General features: G+C 42.3%; 1 protein-coding gene across 5 annotated transcripts in view; it reads right to left on the bottom strand.

The window, feature by feature from the left end:
- Nucleotides 1-10,989: 10,989 nt before the first annotated feature.
- Nucleotides 10,990-14,738, bottom strand: part of LOC137325143 (volume-regulated anion channel subunit LRRC8D-like) — an 81,424-nt gene continuing 77,675 nt past the window's right edge. For all 5 annotated transcript variants that reach the window (XM_067989904.1, XM_067989905.1, XM_067989902.1 and 2 more), the window contains one exon: nt 10,990-14,296. In XM_067989904.1, coding sequence (XP_067846005.1) covers nt 11,724-14,294 — 2,571 coding nt within the window. In that variant the 5' untranslated portion in view covers nt 14,295-14,296 and the 3' untranslated portion in view covers nt 10,990-11,723. The remainder of the gene's footprint in view (nt 14,297-14,738) is intronic.

The raw sequence follows: 14,738 nt of genomic DNA, 5'->3' as shown, positions 1-14,738 counted from the left end.
AAGGGATCTAGACAGGTTAAGTGAGGGGGTGAGAAGGTGGCAGATGGAGTGTAATGTGGGGAAATATGAATTTATCCACTTTGGTAGGAAGAATAGAAAAGCAGAATTTTATATGTTTATACGGTAAGGAGACCAAAACTGTACACAGTACTTCACGTGTGGTCTCACACCTGGAGTACTACTGTGGATGCTCAGTCAGGATATATTTGCCTCAGAGGGGGTGCAATGAAGGTTCACTAGCTTGATTCCTGGGATGAGCGGGTTGACCTTTGAGGAGAGATTGAGTAGAATGGGCCTATAATCTCTGGAGTTTAGAAGAATAAGAGGTGATCTCATTGAAACGTATCAAATTTTTAGACGGCTTGATGGGGTAGATGCAGAGAGGCTGTTTCCCCAGGCTGGAGAGTCTAGAACAAGGGGTCATAGTCTCAAGATAAGGGGTTGGCTATTTAGGACCGAGATAAGGAAAAATTTCTTCACTCAGAAGATTGTGAATCTTTGACATTCTCTACCCCAGAGGACTGCGGATGCTCAGTCGTTGAGTATATTCAAGATCGATAGCTTTTTGGACACCTGGGAATCAAGGGATATGGGGATAGGGCGGGAAAGTGGAGTTGAGGTGGAAGATCAGCCATGATCTTGTTGAATGGCAGAGCAGGCTTGAGGGGCCGTATGGCCTACTCCTGTTTCTATTTCTTATGTTCTTAAATCGTAAAAGGGTAGTGGAACCGATTAGGGACAAAAAAGATCTTTTGAGGCAGAGGGCATGGCTGAGGTACTAAATGAATACTTTGCATCCGTCTTCACTAGAGAAGAGGATGCTGCCATTGTAGCAGTAAAGGAGGAGGTAGTAGCGATATTAGATAGGATAAAAATAGATAAAGAGGAGGTGCTTAAAATATTGGCAGTTCTCAAAGTAGAAAAGTTACCCGGTCCAGATGGGATGCATCCTAGATTACTGAGGGAAGGATGAGTGGAAATTGCAGAGGCTCTGGCCACAATCTTCCAATCCTCCTTAGATCTGGAGATGGTGCCAGAGGACTGAAAGATTGCAAATGTTACACCCCTGTTCAAAAAAGGGGAAGAGGGATAAGTCTGGCAATTACAGGCCAGTCAGCCTAACGTCGGTGGAGGGAAAACTTTTAGAGACAATAATCCGGGCAAAATTAATTGGCACTTGGAAAAGTATGGGCTAATAAATGAAAGTCAGCACAGACCTGTTAAAGGAAAATCATGTTTGACAAACTTGATTGAGTTATTTGATGAAGTAACAGAGAGGGTTGACGAGGATAGTGCGATTCATGTTATGTATATGGACTTTCAAAAGGTATTTGATAAAGAACCATATAATAGACTTGATAGCAAAATTAAAGCCCATGGAAATAAAGAGACAGTGGCAGTGTCGATACAAAATTGGCTAGGGGACAGAAAGCAGAGAGTAGTGGTGAACGGTTGTTTTTCAGACTGGAGGGTATTATACAGTGGTGTTCCCCAGGGGTCAGTATTAGGATCACTGCTCTTTTTGATACATATTAATGACCTGGACTTGAATATAATTTCAAAGTTTGCAGATGACACAAAACTCGGAAATGTAGTAAACAATGTGCAGGATAGTAACAGACTTCAAGAGGACATAGACAGACTGGTGAAATGGGCAGACATATGGCAAATTAAATTTAATGCAGAGAAGTATGAAGTGATGCATTTTGGATAGAAGAATGAGAAGAGGCAATATAAACTAAATGGTACAATTTTAAAGGGAGTGCAGGAGCGGAAAGACCTGGGGGTGGATGTACACAAATCTTTGAAGGTGGCAGGACAAGTTGAGAAGGCTGTTAAAAAAGCATGTGGAATCCTGGGCTTTATTAATAGAGGCGTGGAGCATAAAAGCAAGGAAGCTATGCTAAACCTTTATAAAATACTAGTTAGGCCTTAGCAGGAGTATTGTGTTCAATTCTGGGCACCACGCTTTAGGAAGGATGACAAGGCCTTAGAGAGGGTGCAGAAGAGATTTATTAGAATGGTGCCAGGAATTAGGGATTTCAGTTATGTGGAGAGACTGGAGAAGCTGGGGTTGTTCTCCTTAGAACAGAGAAGGTTAAGGGGAGATTTGATAGAGGTGTTCAAAATCATGAACAGTTTTGATAAAGTAAATAGGGAGAAACTGTTTCCAGTGGCAGAAGGGTCGGTAACCAGAGGACACAGATTTAAGATGATCAGCAAAAGAGTCAGAGGTGACATGACAAAACATTATTTTATGCAGCGAATCGTGATGACCTGGAATGCACTGCCTGAAAGAGTGCTGGAAGCAGATTCAATTGTAACTTTCAAAAGGGAATTAGATAAATACTTGAAAGGAAAAAATTTACAGGGCTATGGATACATATAAGTTTGTTGTAGAGGACACTATACCAAAATTTGCAGACAACGCAATATACAAAAGTTGTAGAGGAGCCGAAAGAATTAGTAGTTCAATCTTTAAACGTGGGAGGACAAGTTAATAAAGTTGTTAAATAAACATAAGGGGTCCTATAAATGAGAGATAGAATATAAAAGCAAAGAGCTTAAGCTGAAGTTAGAAAATATTGGGAATGAAATTCAACTTTGGCATGGGTGCAGAAGAGATTCACGAAGATGATACCAGTGATGAGAGGCTTTAGTTTTGAGGAAATATTGAAACTAAGGGTCTTTTAATTAGAAAGAGGATATCTGATAGAAATGTTCAATATTACGAGGGATTTTGAGGAGGTAAATCTGGAAAAACTATTTCCACTCATCAGTAATTCAATAACTAGAGGCTATAACAAAGGGGATGGGTAGAACTTTTTTTTTAAACAGAGGGTTGTTTGGACATGGAATGCCCTCCCAGAAAGTGGTGGAAACAGAAATCATAATTTCTTTTAAAAAAGGTTAAATATTTGAAAATGTAAAGGTTATGGGGAAAGGGTGGGGGAATGGGACTAAGTGGATACCTCTTTCAGAAACCCAGCAAACAGACCCCTTGGCACCTTCTGCAATGAAAAATTCTATTATTATTACATGTGTACAATAGTTAAAGTTTTTTGGCAGATACTAGTGCAAAGATGCAGTCTGAACCATGGTGGTAGTTATCTTGCTTTTGATGCAGGCAATGTCGAGCATTGGTCAGTGCCAAAGGCATACTATACAACTCCTGTGCTGAATGAAAAATTTCAACGGCTGCTTTAAGTTTTTTTTAATTCATTAATGGGATGTGGGCGTTGCTGGCAAGGCCAGCATTTATTGCCCTCCCCTAATTGCCCTTGAGAAGGTGGTGGTGAGCTGCCTTCTTGAACCGCTGCAGTCCTTGTGGTGAAGGTTCTCCCACAGTTAGGTAGGGAGTTCCAGGATTTTGACCCAGCAACGATGAAAGAACGGCAATATATTTCCAAGTCAGGATGGTTTGTGACTTGGAGGGGAACGTGCAGGTGTTGTTGTTCCCATGCGCCTCTGCCCTTGTTCTTTTAGGTGGTAGAGATCGCGGGTTTGGGAGGTGCTGTCAAAGAAGCCTTCGCGAGTTGCTGCAGTGCATCCTGTAGATGGTACACACTGCAGCCATGGTGTGCCAGTAGTGAAGGGAGTGAATGTTTGGGGTGCCCATCAAATGGGCTGCTTTGTCCTGGATGGTGTCGAGTTTCTTGAGTGTTGTTGGAGCTGCATTCATCCAGGCAAGTGGAGAGTATTCCACCACAGTCCTTACTTGTGTCTTGTGGAAAGGCTTTGGGGAGTCAGGAGGTGAGTCACTCGCTGCAGAATACCCAGCCTCTGACCTGCTCTTGTAGCCACAGTATTTATGTGGCTGGTCCAGATAAGTTTCTGGTCAATGGTGACCCCCAGGATGTTGATGGTGGGGGATTCGGCGATGGTAATGCCGCTGAATGTCAAGGGGAGGTGGTTAGACTCTTTCTATGGTCATCGTTTGGCACTGTCTGGCGTGAATGTTACTTGCCACGTATCAGCCCAAGCCTGGATGTTGTCCAGGTCTTGCTGCATGCGGGCACGGACTGCTACATTATCCGAGGGGTTGCGAATGGAACTGAACGCAATCATCAGCGAGTATCCCCATTTCTGACCATTCCCCCACCCTTTCCCCATAACCTTTTACATTTTCAAAAGCAAAATACGACAGATGCTGGAAATCTGAAATCAAAACAGAAAAAACGGAAAAGCTCAGCATCTGTGGAGAAAGTTGTTGTTTGTTTTCTTTTGCCTGATTCGCCCTCTACATGGCCATCCATGGAGCACAAGACCAGTTGCTAAAGTTATGATGTAAAGAGCATAGCTCTTTTTGTTTATTCTGAAAATGAAAACCTGCTTAAATATTTTCGGACGGTAACATTTTAGCCTCCTGGGAAAATTGCAAAATGAAAACACAAGGAACTGTGCAAGCCGTACATTGTTTCGTCTGTCTAATCTAACCAGTTCCCGAAGATAGGCTGTAGATATTGGAGATAATTTTCACCTTCACCGCTTGGGTCTTAATGTAGCGAAGTGGATCGCCCGCCCCTTAAAGAACCCACGGGATTTTCATTTGGAAATGAAAATTGGGGCAGTTTCTGTAATGGATGGACAATCCGCTCTGCAAGTTTACTGCCCAAGCGTTGAAGGTGAAAATTATCCCCCACTGTCCCAAACTTTTGGCGCCAAAAGGATCAGATGGGTATAGAACCTTTAGTTTGGGAACAACACAGGTTCTGAGGCTTTATTTAGCTCCGGAGTAAAGCACCATGTAAAGCACCATCTATCTGCAACCTCATGATGACATTTTCATGTGCATGCTCAGAAGGTGCTTTCTCCAGGATTGATCAAGCTAATAAAATAGTAGGTGGAAGACAGGAAATGACAAGGAATCTGATATGTTGGATGGTGCAGGGGAAGAGATGGATTTGGGAAGATTATTTAAAAGGTAAATAAACAGTCATTTCAATTAACTGGATCTTTATTTGTATTCTTATAATTCCATGTACATATTGGTGTGCCATTATCTTGTTGCTCTTGATTGTTCTTTTCCTTAACTTACAATTAAAAAAAAAATCCTTATCTGAAATGTTTTATCCTTCTTGTCTTTCTTCACTACTTATCTAGTAGTTAATCTGTCTTGGCTGTCTCTTAAGAGTTTGCACTATTGGCTAAATTAAAATTCGATGGTTAGAAAATTAAACTGTACTGATAGAATGCATCTACAGGTTTCCTAGGTGGGAAGACTTGCAGGCTGTGCAGTATCAATATCCCTGTTAAAATAGGAATATTGATACTCCTGTTATATCTCAGTCATAGTAGCAAACAGGAGCTGATTGAATGCAGAATTGGCTTTTGTTTGCTGCTATAAAACGTGCAAATTCAAAAGAGGCAACTTTTCACAAAGTGTTTCCAAATGTTGGATGTGCTCTTCAGGGTTTCTTACTAAAAACTGTGATAGCAGCAAAAGTGAAATCAGAGATGGCAACAAAAAAAAAAGGCTGCCTGCAGCCTAATTGTCCCGACCTCATTTCTGTAACAGTTTCCCCCACCCCACCCTATACATCTTCAAAGTTCAGAGTGAAAAAATGTCAAAACCTTCAAAGGGAATGGGTTCCATACATAAGGGTTGGTATTACCAATAAAACAATGAAACTGTGGGCATACAATGCAGCAAGAAAACGTGGGCGATCAGGCTGGAAGTAGCCATTTTTTTTGTCCATGATTTCCTGCTGGTGAAGCCATTGTGTACTTAAACAGGACCATTTTTAAACAGCAAAATAAATCACTTCCAAAAGCTACCAACATTAGAAATTAGGTACAACTTGTACTCTTGTCTTACAAGACCCCATTGAAAAGGGCACAGTTTTTGCTTTTTGAGTTGATTAAACAATAGTCCAATACTAATTTGGATTCCATTACCAATACGATCAGAAAGCTGCATTTTAATACTTTATACAAATCGTGGACTTTTGATGTGCGTAAGAATCTACCCAATAGGGGAAAAAAAACTTTCTAACACATCATATTTCTGGTCAGTGATGCAGGTAGATATGAACATTCGGTTCAGGCTTTTTGGGAATCTGTAGATTCACAGACACAGCTGGTGGTAGGAGCCAGGAGTCAGGTACCAAGAGCCAGAATCCTTCTGGTACAATTCAGTGACCATGCCACTGAAATTGCACTAGAGGGCAGTCATAACCTATGTAACAAAGGCCCTGGGTCGTAAGTGAACATTTCAAGCACCTTTTATTATGTTCTGAAAACAACCAAGACTGGTTCGGTTAAGAATCAATAGTGCATTGCCATTAAGGCAGCAGTGTTTTGCCTACAATTCAACAAGACATCTATTCCAAATTACAGCTTAATTGGAGAAATATTGGCTTTGGAGAATCAAACTTGGAACATTAGTGTTCAGGCATGCAAGGACAAGACTAACATTTTTCAAGTCGTTTTTTTTAAAAAGTTACTGTGGTAGGGCTAATTATAAACTATATCTTTTAAACATCCATGAAGAAACTGCAGCAGCAAAAAAACAGAATAAAGTTTACAATACAGTAGAGCTAAAACAAACAGGTCAAGATCCTGGGTTTACATTCATTCAGGTTATTTAAAAAAAGCTTCAGGAAAAAATAGAATACATTGTATTTGCACTACAGTTAAAATTGTAATTATCTACATAAAAATGTATTTTGCCCATATTGTCGAATTGTATTCTGGTTTTTAAAAAGGAGGCCTGTCCTGTATACATTGCCCAATTTAAAATGGATAAGTTCCTGTACCTGAATTTGGACCATTTGTGGGTTTTTTTCTGCCCTTGGAACACACCTGCCTGACAAGTACCATTGCTCTAAAAAGAAATTAAAAAGTTGTTGCCCTCAGTTGTCATGGCTTTGCATCCATATATTAAAACACACAAACACACACACACATTAAAATAAAAAAGATTGCTGGCACACAAAGTGACACTGTACCCAGAATTCATTCGGCCCATTTCCTCTTCAGACCCGGGCACTAAAACCTCTCGGTATCTGCTCTAGGTGGGAGGCAAACTTTTCAAAGTGTGTGCAAAACCAATTTTGTGCTCAGCTTAAGGTGTCTGTGTCCAAATGGAGCAGGGAAAACTGGACCCTGAAAAAGACTAATATACTTAGTCTCTGCACCATAGGTATGATATCTAAGCATGTTCGATAGAACTCATAGTGTGAGGTCAGCATCAGGACTCCACACACTAGCTGGATTCCTTACATAGAATTTACAACACAGAAAGAGGCCATCTGGTCTATGCCGGCGTTTATGCTCCACATAAGCCTCCTCATCTACCCTTATCAGCATAACCTTTATTCCTTTGTCCCTCATGTGCTTATCTAGCTTCCCCTTAAATTCATCCATGTATGGTGGCAACGTTAGGACTATCACAAATAAACCACCTGCTGTCCTATCGCAAAGTTTTTTTTTTATTCGTTCATGGGATGTGGGCGTCGCTGACAAGGCCAGCATTTATTGACCATCCCTAACTGCCCTTGAGAAGGTGGTAGTGAGCCGCCTTCCTGAATCGTTGCAGTCCGTGTGGTGAAGGTTCTCCCACGTGCTGTTAGGTGGGGAGTTCCAGGATTTTGACCCAGCGACAGTGAAGGAATGGCGATATATTTCCAGGTCAGGATGGTTTGTGACTTGGAGGGGAACGTGCAGGTGGTGTTGTTCCCATGTGCCTGCTGCCCTTGTCCTTCTAGGTGGTACAGGTCACGGGTTTGGGAGCTGCTGTCGAAGAAGCCTTGGCGAGTTGTTGCAGTGCACCTTGTAGATGGTACACACTGCAGCCACAGTGCTGCGGTGGTGGAGGAAGTGAATGTTTAGGGTGGTGGATGGGGTGCCAATCAAGCGGGTTGCTTTGTCCTGGATGGTGTCAAGCTTCTTGAGTGTTGTTGGAGCTGCACTCATCCAGGCAAGTGGAGAGTATTCCATCACACTCCTGACTTGTGCATTGTAGATGGCGGAAAGACTTTGGGGAGTCAGGAGGTGAGTCACTCGCCACAGAATACCCAGCCTCTGACCTGCTCTTGTAGCCACAGTATTTATGTCGTGGTCCAGTTAAGTTTCTGATCAAAGGTAACTCTCAGGATATTGATGATGAGGGATTCGGTGATGGTAATGCTGTTGAATGTCAAGGGGAGATGGTCATTGCCTGCCACTTGTCCGACGCAAATGTTACTTGCCACTTATCAGCCCAAGCCTGGATGTTGCCATATCTTGCTGCATACGGGCACAGACTGCTTCATTATCTGAGGGGTTGCAAATGGAACTGAACAGTGTGCAATCATCTGCGAACATCCCCACTTCTGACCTTATGATGGAGGGAAGGTCTTGATGAAGCAGCTGAAGATGGTTGGGCCTAGGACACTGCCCTGAGAAACTCCTGCAGTGACGTCCTGCAGCTGAGATGATTGGCCTCCAACAACCACAACCATCTTCCTTTGTGCTAGGTATGACTACAGCCACTGGGCTGATTTCCCCGATTCGCATTGACTTCAATTTTACCAGGGCTCCTTGATGCCATACTCGGTCAAATGCTGCCTCACCTCACCTCCGGAATTCAGCTCTTTTGTCCATGTTTGGACCAAGGCTGTAATGAGGTCTGGAGCCGAGTGGTCCTGGTGGAACCCAAACTGAGCATTGATGAGCAGGTTATTGGTGAGTAAGTGCCGCTTGAAAGCACTGTCGTAACACCTTCCATCACTTTACTGATGATTGAGAGTAGACTGATGGGGCGGTAATTGGCTGGATTGGATTTGTCCTGCTTTTTGTGGACAGGACTTATCTGGGCAATTTTCCACATTGTCGGGTAGATGCCAATGTTGTAGCTGTACTGGAACAGTTTGGCTAGAGGCGCAGCTAGTTCTGGAGCACAAGTCTTCAGCACTACAGCCGGGATGTTGTCAGAGCCCATAGCCTTTACTATGATTTTGATTGCGCATGCTTGTGTTTATTTAAATCCTGGAGCTGATTTTACCAAAGTGGCATGGATTCAGGCACAGAATGTCGAAGAAAACCCCAATTAACTTACAGTTGATGTACTGGATGTTCCTCCAATATCTATTTCCTAGCACAAATTTTAGACTTGCTTTCATCAACTTTCAAAATGCAGGTCGTCTTAATTGCAGACCATTTGCGGCTTTTTGTCACCAGGTCTTGAAGTTGTAAGGTCCAAAATCTAGGGCCTAGGTATTGGTACTGGCGATTGTAGGAGACATGCCTGTATGATATTCCGCCATCCACTATTTTAATGGAGGTGTTATCACCAGATGATTATGCACTAGTAGTTAAGTGATCGTCTGCTAGTATCACCAACAGTAACCTCTAACTTCAGATATTTTGTCTAGATAGTAAATGCTGAAAATATATATCAGGTCTGTGAACATCTGTAAAGAAAAAAAGATGTTAGGCACTTGATAGAGGGTCTGCACCTAAAACATTAAACTTTTATCTTTTCAGATGCTAATAACTGGCTGCACATTTGTTTTTATTTTAGGCTTGCAATTTTTCCTTTTAATCTCATGGATGTAATCTGTTTAATAACTGGATCATGCTCATTGCTAATGAAGATTAAGGGACCTTGCTGTGCACAAATTGGCTGCCATGTTTACCTATATTATGCCGGTGATTACACTGCAAAAATAATTCATTGGCTGTTAAATACTTTGGGACACCCTGAAGACATGAAAGGCACCATATAAATGCAGTCTCTTTCTAAGATGTAGTTTTGAACAGTTGGAGGCACCAACTTATTTTGTTGACACGGACCGGTTTGTACTGTTTCATCACGGGAAAGAATAATGGTCTCCTTTCAAACTTAATTACCAACCCCCATTCCCCCCCCCAATCCAAATTTCTTCCGTCTCCTCATCCTCTCCTCCACGTTATCGACTCATTCCTGGTGACCTCCAGTACCTCGCTCATACGGCCGTTCATCATAGGTGAACCAAAGTATTTGAGTGCTAGTAGACTATTCAATTGCAAGGAGGGGAGTGAGGGCACAGAAACACTGCTGGCCTCAAGCAACTCCACACTGATATATACATCTCCAGCTGGGGATCTGGAAGTGGCAGATCTAGGAAATGTTCTCGTCCTCAAGTTAGGGTCACAGAGATCAATTTGAAGGTGTTCTACTGCTGACTTTGCTGAGATCAGCTAACTGTGATCTGGGGTCCTCCTAGTCCATACAGCTCTGCAACTCACCTCAATCAGCTGAGCCAATCAGAGAGCTGGTAATGTGTAATTGTATAATTTTTAAACAGAGAATACTAGGTTTAAGCCATCCATCTAGTTATCATATTTCTGGATTCTTATGCATTCCAGCCAGCTAAAGCAACCATTACAACACAACCATCTGATGCTGAAAGGATGACCAGGATTTCTTAATACTTGGAAAGCAGAAGGAAAGGCCAGAGAATGCGCTTCTCATTTTTATTGAAAATATGAATATATCTTATCTCTGCTGGGAGAGATCTTTGATTTAGTGAATCATTTGGTACCATTTCAGGTCTCTGCCTACAACCCAGAGCCAAATATGACGTATATTGGAGGACAGCCAAGGTGTATCCCAGAGCAACCCCATACATTTACCCAGAAACTTGTGCATCAGCTCCGGCTGCAGATTGATTCATGTATCTTTTTCTTCCCCGGTTTGCCCGCTGCCTGCAGATTGGCATCGAGACCAGTATGAAGTGCGACATCTCTAAAACTGAACATAGACACTGAATGGGACATGTGGTGTGTTGCACCCTCATCAGGTTATGTCAGAGGGTTTTCTGGCTGTGAGCTGAGGCCTGAAATAACAGGTCTCCACAGGAGAAGAAATTATTTGCCAGGCTGAAGATACCTCCTACGAGACAACAGGTACATTCGACTTATTTAGATAAGTAACACATGTGGATGATTACCTTGTGCTGAAATTATTCTCCATAGCCCTTCCTTCTTTAAAGCAGTCACCAAGCAAGTAAAAAGACCAATTACTTTGAAGTAAGTTTTTTTTTATTTAGAAACAGCTGAAATTGGTGCTAGGAGCTAGATATTGGCACATTCTGTATGCTAAATTCACACAGTTTAGAGCCTGGAACTCAACTCTCTTCCTACAGAAATACAAACAAAGAGACAGGTGGTGTGGTACCATAAAAGAGACACAAAACGCGGGTTTATGCCAGACATGGCAAACTTCTGATCTTAAGTGTGCTATTAAGGAGAGCAGCCAAGCTGCTTGTCCCCGCCAGGAGGAAGATAAAGTTAAGAGGTTGAGATACACTGGTGCTGTGCTCACAAATCTTGTAATGGCCAGTTCAGCAGCAGGGCTGAGAGAGACCCAGTGTCTGGAGAGACCAGAGAGCTGGTAATCTGCCCACTCTTTTGACAGGTTGTGAAAATTAAAAGGAATTTTTCTTTTTTTAAAAAAAAGTGTTGAGAATAAATTAAAATTAAATTCATTTACAAACAAGGATATATGAACAAATATTCAGTCAGTCAGTCAGTCGACAGACTTGTATAAGACAACCAGTGGCCAACAGTTAGTTAATTGGTTACAATTTATTACAATGATTTGAGAGCTTTGTCGGGGCAAAAACTAGCATCATCTTTAACTAGTTTTTAGAACAGTTGCTATGTTTAAGTACCTTGATCTATTTTATACATTTTTCCAGTTAACAAGCAAACAAACATCCAGTTCCAAAGCTGCTACATATGCTTTGCTCAATACTTTATATTCCTGCGCCAAAAGTTGAATTTGAGTTAAAGTCTTGATTAAAGAGGTCTTTAACCTCAGAGGGCAGTGTGTCAAAGAGGTGATCTTCAACCACAAGCCCACTTCTCTTCAGAAGGCGACAGTGGCCTAACTCTGCTGGAAGTCTGTCCAGGCAATTCCCCTTCACCTCTAGCTGCATGAGCTGCACAAGCTGACCAACCTTTTCTGAAATGGAAGTGATGCAGTTTTGCCCTACATTCAAAACCCGCAACTTTGTGCACTTAAAAACCTGCTTTGGCAAAATTTCCACTCTGTTTCCGGTAACTCCAAAAAACTGTAAATTCTGGAGAGATGTGATTTCTGCTGGAATGATGGCGATGGAATTGTGACTTACATCCAGGTATCTGAGCTTCTGTAAAGTGAAGAGAGCTGCCGGCAGAGACTCCAGTTTATTCTGAGAAAGGTAAAGCAACTCAAGGTTTTTCACCAGGCTGATCGATGAAGGGATGGTGATGATTTTGTTGTACCATAGCTTCAGGCACGTTAAGCGCTTCAGATGTTGAAAACTTATCACCTCTTCGATTGTGCGAATGTTGTTGGCTTTCAAGTCCAGTTCCTGCAAGTTGGTCAAGCTGAAAATGGCGTGTGGAATTCGTTCCAGCTCACAGTTCTGCAGCTCCAGCTCAGTTAGATTGATCATCTTCTTCAAGCTGTTAAGCACTAAAAGTTTAGTTCCATCATTGTGAACCAGTAGAGCGGTGAGATGGGGCGCTACATCAGTGATGTTTGAAGGGACTTTGGTCAGATTGCTCTTTAGGTGCAAGATCTTCAGGTGTTTCAGTTCTCGCAGTGACTCTAGCGCTATCATCTTATTATTTTCAGAGTTCAGATTACCAACTAGATACAGTTCACGCAGATTTTTAAGCAAATAGACCCAGGTGGGAATTTCTGCAACATCTGTGAACTTGATATGCAGATACCTAAGGTGGTCCCGGAGGAAGCTGAAGGCAGTTTGTTCCACTTTAGCAGGGCAATGGTAAAGGTGCAGTTCCTGAAGATTAGTCATTTGGGAAATTTTGGCAGGAATCTTTGCCTCGGGAATCAGCTCTAGCTTCAGCACCTCCAGTTCTGTCATGTCGAACACAGCGTCAGGTACCCCGGAAAGCATGAAGAGGTGCAGCTCCTGCTTGTCTAGAGGATTCCGAGAGACGTGCTGCTTGAGTTTTTCGTAAGTCCACTCGTGGTTTAAACTGAGCTCCCGCAGTTTGTTTTCACTCACCTCAGACAGGAAGACCCCAAAGCGCTTGGAGTAAAGTTGGTCATATTGATCAACCATGTGCAGCAGAAATGCAAAATCATTTTTAACATCTGGAATGTCACTAAAGCTACTTTCTTCACGGACCTTTTCAAATGAGTATTCCTTTAAGGGCCGCCTGAACAGCCAAAACAAAGTATATATGCAAACCAGTCCATAAACACATATGAGTGCAATGTAACTAATTAGTAATTTTCGTAGCATAAAAGCCATGTTGTGAGTACAATAAAATTGAGTATATCCAGTCAAATGCTCTATGTCTGGTCTGCAGACATGATCAAAACTTATAGAAGTCACAAAAGTAAGCGTATAACATAAAATAAACATTAATTTCACTGTCTTTATGACTGTCTGGACAACATAGAGTTTATATATCAAATCACTGTCTTCTACATGGGCACGGAACTTACGAACTTTTTCAAAAAGGGCTTTGGCCTGCTCTCCATCTTTCTTGTCTAAAATAGTCATGCTGGGAACTTCAATGACAGGCTTCTCAGCTGAAAATTTAGGTCCAGTTCTTGATATCATGGGTGTGCTGGAGCTAGGGCTTTCTTCTTCGCTGCCTGTCGATAAATGCTTTGCTACAGAGGTCTTAAAGCGTTGCTTGTTCTCCTCAGAGTCCTCACACGCAGTTTCAGAGAGTGCTTTTGTGGTCCACGGAGACTCAAAACACTTTCCCAATATGGAAACAAAATGTTCAATCTTCGAACTGGTCTTTGGGTACTTGAACCAGAAATTGCTACTGACCATCAGGATGAGCGTATGGATTAGAGCAAGATAGGGAAAATACTTGGAATACCAGGGCAAGGCCACATGATAGCACATCTGATTGATGAAAATATATTGCTGGAACTCCAGGTTAGTCGGACGCCCAAAGTTGAGAGGGCCTCTTTGTACGGGATGATCGACGTCATCAGGTAGGTCAACGGTTATCGTAGGCACGCTTCCAAAAGCAAAGACGTTGGCTCCCTCATTAGCATGATTCCGGCTCCCCCGCGAAGAGGTAGTGCTTTCTAAATCTGGTATAGCAGATGCTTCGGAAAATTTTGTAGGACTCTCAGAGACGCTGCGCTGGGTTTCTGACCTTTCATCTAATTGGGGCTCAGGAAGACACACGACTTGGTCTTTGGTCAGCTGCATGGTGCCCGCAAAGATAGCGACCATCAGCATTACAATGGCTAAATAGTCCATGAACACATCCCACCATGGCTTTAGGATTCGATAGGTTGCCTGTATGTCATTAAGAGATGCAACTTCTGTGAGGGTAAACATTCCTGTAAAATACATAAAAAGGTATAATAAATGATCAAGTAAATTACCGAGACAAATGGAGATCATTTTTGACATTAGGAGTTGGGAGTATTCCCCTCCTCCCGTAGCTAACAGAACAATTGTACAATTCAATGTAGTACTGAGCCATACAGATCAAAAGGTTCCTCGTTTAATCCCTGATTTGAATGGAGTTTGCTGATCTCAGTCAGGATCCTATAATTGGTCTCACTGGCCCAGGCTAAGAAAACCAAAAGTTAGCCAGGGTTCCTGCTTTTAATTGTTATTCATTGAGCCCTGCTGGTGAATGCATGTGGTGCAGGCATTAAGTGAGAACAGGCCTGGTAGTGATGGCAGGCTAATTGACCATGAAAGGTAACATTCACCATCTGGGCTCATATGAAAAATAGCCACTTGGGGCATACATCAGGAGGACTAGTGCCACCT

The sequence above is a fragment of the Heptranchias perlo genome, chromosome 9 (genome assembly GCF_035084215.1).
Source record: "Heptranchias perlo isolate sHepPer1 chromosome 9, sHepPer1.hap1, whole genome shotgun sequence".
In the NCBI taxonomy this organism is placed as follows: Eukaryota; Metazoa; Chordata; class Chondrichthyes; order Hexanchiformes; family Hexanchidae; genus Heptranchias; species Heptranchias perlo.
This window is presented reverse-complemented; position numbering and strand designations above follow the sequence as displayed.